Source organism: Temnothorax curvispinosus, unplaced genomic scaffold (genome assembly GCF_003070985.1).
Source record: "Temnothorax curvispinosus isolate PA1 unplaced genomic scaffold, ASM307098v1 QBEX01015112.1, whole genome shotgun sequence".
Lineage (NCBI taxonomy): Eukaryota > Metazoa > Arthropoda > Insecta > Hymenoptera > Formicidae > Temnothorax > Temnothorax curvispinosus.
The window spans coordinates 1-6812 of NW_020224892.1; the positions used below are offsets into that span (position 1 = coordinate 1).

General features: G+C 40.4%; 1 protein-coding gene across 1 annotated transcript; it reads right to left on the reverse strand.

Moving 5' to 3' along the window:
- Positions 1–5234: 5234 nt before the first annotated feature.
- Positions 5235–6269, reverse strand: LOC112465333. The gene is made up of 4 exons (XM_025032843.1): positions 6197–6269; positions 5858–6069; positions 5605–5755; positions 5235–5389 (listed from the first exon to the last, which is right to left on the reverse strand). The coding sequence occupies exons 1-4, from the start codon at positions 6267–6269 to the stop codon at positions 5235–5237; spliced, it is 591 nt and encodes a 196-aa protein (XP_024888611.1).
- Positions 6270–6812: the final 543 nt, after the last annotated feature.

The window sequence follows — 6812 nt, forward strand, 5'->3', positions numbered from 1 at the left end:
TCTATACTGCAGCCTTCTTTTCTTTAGTCGTGTGTATCGTCACGCGGCTCGCTTTTCGGTCGCCACGTGCGTCTCTTACCTGTTCCCCTTCTTACTTTCTATCCCTTCTCTCGTATTTCCGTTCTTGCCACCTGTCCGTTGCACACGTTGCGGCGACGTCGGTCTGTTCTGCCGACTTCCATCTCTTGTTTTGCCGTCCGTCCATCGCACACGTTGCGGTGAGTTTGCAACGCGTGCGTTATGTATCCGCCTTACTTCCTTCTCGCCTCCTGTGCCATTTCCTTGCCTTTACCATCTCCTTCAGTCAGTCCTAGCCTCTTTCTACGGGCTCTTTTTCTCCGACTGTTTTCTCCTACCCTACTCCGCCCTTTCCCTGCCTCTAATTCTATTTCTTGAGTTGGACTTTCGTTTCCTTTGCTTCTTTCCTTTCATATTTTTCTCTCATACGTCACAATCACACTGCTCTCTTATCCATCACTTCCCCTCTCCTCCCTCCCTCTTGTCTCCTTTTCTCTATCGCTTTCATCCATTCCTCTCCCTCTCCCCCCTCTCTTAGTAAATTCTCCACCACGTCCTGCCACCCCTCTCCATCCCATTTCTTCCATCTCGTACACTCCTCCCATATGTGTTCCCAAGTTTCCTCCTACCTCTCGCATATCCTACACCTTCTATTCTCCTCTTTTTCCCAATGCAATCCTTCCCTTATTTCATTCCCAAGTCTGAACCTTGCGACCCTGCTCCACCTTTCTTCCTCCCAGTTTTTCTCTAGGTATCCTGGAATCCCGTCCTTCCTTATAAATTTATACCACCTGTTGTATTTCGATTCTACGATCTTTTCCATCCTTTCTTGTTTTTGCTTCGCCTTCTCTCTGCCTCCAGATTTTCCACTTCTAACTCTTCCTCCTCTTCAACTCTCACCCCCAGCTCTTCCAGATAACTTTTCCTTTCTTGTTCCCACTTTCCTATTATTTTCCCTCTCTTCCATCTCTTTTTCATTTCTTCTAGGCATTTCCTCGCTATTCCCCCTTCGTTGCCTTCCTCTAATTTCTTTTCGAACTTCCACGCTCTCTTGCTTGCCCTGCCTCTCATCTTCTCTCTCTTCACTTCATCTCTCACCATATATCCGGGTGTCCTCCAGTTTAGCCCAAATATCCATCTGATATATCTTTCGTGTATACTTTCTACCTCCACCCTTTTTTTCCACCCCCACACTTCTGCCCCGTATCCCATCACTGTCCATATCAGAGTATCATACAGCCAGATCCTTCTTCTCCAGTCCTTTTTCCACATTCTTTTCCCTATTCCCCACACTTCCCTCATTACTCTCGCCGCCTTCCTTCTTCTCTCTCTGATATGTGCCTCTTGCTCCCCATTTTCCTTCAGCGTATATCCAAGATATTTAAATTCCTTAACTTCTTCTAGTTTCTTTCCTTTCCATCTCCAATCATACTTCCTCTTTCTTCCTCCTCTTTTTCTGAATCTCATTATTTTTAATTTCTCTATGCTTAATATTAGTCTCTTCTTGTCCAAGTATCCCTCTAGCCTGCTTATCATCGATCTCATGTCCTGTTCTTCTTCTGCCATCAGCGCTATATCGTCCGCATACATTAACGTGTAAATCTTTCCCCCTCTTAACTTCACACCTCCCCATCCTCCTTTCTTCATGTAGTCTTCCAAGTCCGCGATCAGTATGTTAAAGAGTATCGGGCTCAATGGGCATCCTTGCCTCACGCCCTTCGCCATCCAGAATGCACCTCCACACTCTCTTCCTATTCTTACTCTTCGTTTCTCTTAATACCTCTTTAACCCTGTCTATTAAACCCTGCCTCACTCCTCTCTCTATCATCGCTCTAATTAGTACTTCCTTGTCCACTGAGTCAAAGGCCGCCTTCAAATCTATGAAAAACACTGTCATCTTTCCTTTCTCCTTACTTAATTGTCTATTTACCAGATAGTTCAGCGCGAATATTTGGTCCATCGTCCCCATCCCTTTTCTGAATCCTGCCTGGTTATCTGGAATCAAATTCTTTGTCTCAACCTCCTTCCTTAACCTTTCTGCCAATATCGTTGTGTATATCTTGTACATTGATGACATTATCGTTATTCCTCTATAATCCTTCACCCCTCGTCCTTTTCCTTTTTTTATTATTGGGACTATTTCTCCTTCCTTCCATTGTTCCGGCCATCCTTCCCCTCTCCATACTTTTTTACAAATTTCCCATATCCATTTCTCCATTTCTTCTCCTCCATATTTCCACGCCTCGTTTGGTATCTCGTCATTTCCTATCGCCTTTCCTGCTTTTAACTTCTTTATTACATTTCTTACCTCCTCTAACTCTATCTCCTCTTCTCTTTGTCTGCTCCCTCCCCCTTCTCCTTTCACTACCCTATTCTCCATCCCACCCATTAGTTCCATGAAGTACTCTTTCCATTCTTCCATCTTTATCTCTTCATTTATCCTCTTCCTTCTTTTTCTTACTCTGCCTATCAACTCCCACATCTTTCCTTCCGTTTTTGCTTCCCCTATTTCTTTTATCATCCTTTCCTTCTCCTCGCTCTTCTTTCTTTTACACATTTCTCTGTACTCCTTTCTCTCCTCTCTGTACCTTTCCACTTTTCCTCTTTTTTTCCTCCATTTTCTCAGCTCTTTCCTCACCTCTCTTTTCTTCTCCTTACATTCTTCATCCCACCATCCTCTTCCGTTTTTTTTATCCCTTCTTCCTCCCTCTTTTTCATTCTCCTCTATTACCTTTCTTATTCTTGAGATCCCTACTTCTATCTTCTCCTGCACCTCTCCTTCTCCTCCCTCTATCGTTCCTAGTCTCTCCTTAAACTGCGACCTTCCCTCCTCACTCCATATTCCTCTTCTTCTTACTCTTCCTCCTTCTCTTTTTTTCTGATTTTTCTCGAGTTTACCCCTCATCCATAGTGTTACTGGGTGGTGATCTGAGTCCACCCTTTCTCCTACCTCCAGCCTTTCTACCCTTTCTCTAACCTCCTCTTCCCCTATCACGTAGTCTATAACTGTCTCTCTTCTCCCTCCTGTGTACGTAAATTCACCTTCCTCATCTCCCTTCACACCTCCATTTAGTATCATCCAACCTCTTTCCTCTATGAATTCCAATAACTTTCTTCCGTCCCTATTTATTTTCTTGTCTTTTGATCTTCTCCCTCCACCTTCCACTCCCTCCTCGTCCTCCTCTTCCCAACCTCTTTCCTCCCCCGTTCTCGCATTGAAATCCCCACCTATTATAGTTCTTACTCCCCTTTTTCCCTCCTCCGTCGTATCTTTCAGCCCTTCTAGCTTCCTGTCTATATCATTATTCACATAAAGTCCTATTATTCTCCATATTTCCTCTCCTATCCTTATCTTACATTCGATCTTTCCTTCCTCTTCCTCTAACTTTCCTTCTTCCTTTATCTCTTCTATTTTCTTCCGTATTCCTAGCAGCATACCCCCACTTGCTCTTCCTTTCTTGTACTTCCTGGTCGCTATCTGCACTCTCAATTTGTATTCTCTTGGGATCTTCTTTTTCATCTTTTCCCACCCCTTCTCATCTAACCATGTCTCCATCATTATCACTACATCCCATTCCTTTATCGCTTCCCAGAATTCTTTATCCTTGTTTGCTATGCCCGCCACATTCCAGAAAGCCACCTTCCACATTTCCTCCTCCCTCCTGATTTTTTTTTCTCTCTCTCTCCATTTTCGGTATCCTCCTCTCCATCCCCTCCTCCCAAGTTCTCTTCTTCATTCTCATTTTTGCCTTCTTTGTCTTTCTCGTCTCCCGCTTCCTTATTACCTCCATCTTCCTCCTCTCTTAGTTTTCCCTTTTTTCCTTCCACACATTTCCTTCGTTATCTTTTAATATCTCTTCATCTTCCTCCCGTTTCTACCATTTTCCTTCTAGTTGTATCTTTCCATATCCAATCTTTACTCTCTTACCATTTCCTCTTTCTCGCCTTGCAATGTCTTCTATATTCCATCTCATCTTTCTCTTCTTCCATGTCAAGTCATCTATTCCTATCCCTTTCTCTCTTAGTCTTCCTCTCTCCATCATGACCTTTCTTTTTTGTTCCAGTCCCTGTAAGCCTATTATTGCCATTCTTATACCTCCTTCTCTTTTGTCCTCTATGACCTTTTTACAACTTACCTCCGTCTCTATTCCGATCCCCATCAGTATTTCTTTCACCTCCCTTTCTATATCGTTCCTCTTTCCTTTTGTTCCTCTTATGACTATGTTTTTTCTTCTTTCTTCTCTCTCTCTCATCTCTTATTTCTTATCTATTTCTTTTAGTTTTCTCTCAAATCCCTTCTCTCCTGCGTCTTCTTCTTTTCTTATTCCCTTCTCTTTCATTTCCGTTATCGTCTTCTCCATTTCGATTATTCTCTTCTCCATCTTCTCTCTCTCTTTCATCCATTTTTCCTTTCTCTCTTCCATGGTTCTTTTTAAGTCTTCCATCTCTTGTCTTATCTCTCTCTTTTGTTCCCTTATTATCTCCAGCATCTCCTTTATGCCTTCTCTCATCTCGGATTTTATTTCCTTTTTTATCTCCTCTATCCAGCTTCTTTCATCTCCTGTATTTTCCTTATCATCTATTTTCTTCGGTGATCTCTGTACTTTCTTACTCCTGTTAAAAGCCCATTTTTCGGATTCCCTGCTTTCTGTTTCCCTTTTCTTTCTCTTTGATTCTATACTGCCTGTACTTCCTCTTCTCTCCCCTTTTCCCTTCTCCTGATCTTCCCCAATTAACTCTATCAATCTTGCTACTTTTCCTTCATCCTCCGCCATTTTCCTTCAGCTATACCTATCTGCCCTGCTCTCCTATTCCTCTATGAGTTTCCCTTCTATGTTCGAACTTGCCTATGCCCCCACGCGTGTCGCCGCGACAGCGCGACTGCCCCTCTCCTCTGTTTTATTCTATGCCTACTTAACCGACCGTGTTCTACTGTCACTTTTCCTTCTCCGTATCTAACCCTATCCTTTCCCTTTGACCTGCGTCCACTCACACACTCTCTCTCGCTCCTCTACTTCTCTCTCTCACCCACTCACCACCCTCTCACATACCCTCTCACACTCTTCCTTCTCTGGTTTTCTTCTCGTCACTCAAACACGTGTCACTCACGTAGGTCTAATAGAATATATATTAATATTCCGAATAACAACCAAACTTTTGTACTATGTAATTGCACTTTTCCAAACTGTGCAACTGGTTTTGTAACATTGAGGTATTTACTTTTTCTCTAGAAGTTTATCCAGTTTTGCCAACATTTTGTTTCCCATTTCCATCCTTTCTTTGTGTCTCTTTGCTTTTTCTTTTTCAGCTTTTTGGCGCTTTTCTGTTAGTGTTTGTATGATGGCTGGTTGATCAGTGGCTTTACGTTTACCTAAAAGTAAAAATTTTTTATATTTTACTGTAATGTCTAAAGGCTGATTTATAAAGGCTGTAACCATTAATTAAAATGTAAGCTCTAAGAAATTGACCAATCACAGTCTAATGTGAGGAGAATAATCGACTGTGATTAGAAAATTTTTTAGGGCTTACAGATTAAATCAACATTAATTCAATATTCAATTTTCAATGAGTAATATAGTCTCTTACGAGGAGCTTCACCGGATTCACAGGTAGAGACACTACTGCTGCTACTACCTCGAGAGTCCGGCCTTTCAGGCCTCGATGTTACGGATTCACTTGACGAAATGGTTGTCAACGGTTCCATAAATGGTTTTCGGCTAAGAAGACTTTCCATGGCCTAAACAGGCAATATTGCATTAAGAGTAATAAGAGCATATGTGCGTAATAGTTAGGTAAAGCAAAAGTTAATATTTATTGTAATAAATCAAGTAATACTTACGTCATAATATTTCCAAGTGCGCTTATTGTTACCAGATCTTCCGTTATGATCTTTGACCGTTTTATATGTTCGCTTCATTGTATTAATCCTTGTCATGCATTGTTTACCCGAGACATCATATCCTTTAACATTCATTACTCGCGCAATTTCATCCCATGCTTTCTTATAACTCATTTTTCCAGAAGACATGGAAGATTCTCGCAGTCTGTATTCTTCCAATAACAGCATAATTACCGCATGAGACTATCTGAAATCTGCAATGTAAACCAAACATTACAATGTAAAGTAATAACATTTTTAAAAAATGCGATTACAATTTATATTGTCAAATTTCCTTACTTTCTTTATTTTCCGTCAATGACGTTTCTTCTATCTCATCCTCTTCCATTTCTCTTTCTTCATTAGTTGACATGTCTATATTATCTACAAAAACAATGCATATAATTAATTTAAAAAAATTACCTTACAATGTAAAAGAGACGCAAAACTAAATTACATACCAAATACTTCCTTCAATGAAGTATTACTTGAGGAGGTGGACTGCACATGTTCAGATGTTTCTAAGAAATAATTTTTTTAAATAGAAATAATCTATTTTGCACTAATTGTTTCATATAGGCATTAAGCAGTATTTCATATAGGCATTAACATAAACCATATATTATTACCGATTGTAGAACAATTCTTATCCTCACATGCATTGTTTTGAACACATGCTTGACGTGCAACATTTAATAAAAGTGTCACAAAACTCAAATCTGTAGGTAATCAAGTAACAATAACATTAAAACAAAAAGATTATTTAAAATATATTCAAAAAGAATCTCCCTTATTCTGTAACTTATAATAATAATTGTCATCGTTACTGTTCATTGTGCAACTATTGTGCGATACATTTTTTCTACACAAAAATTGTGACTTATTAAAATATTTTTATTTCAACGGGCGTTTTTAC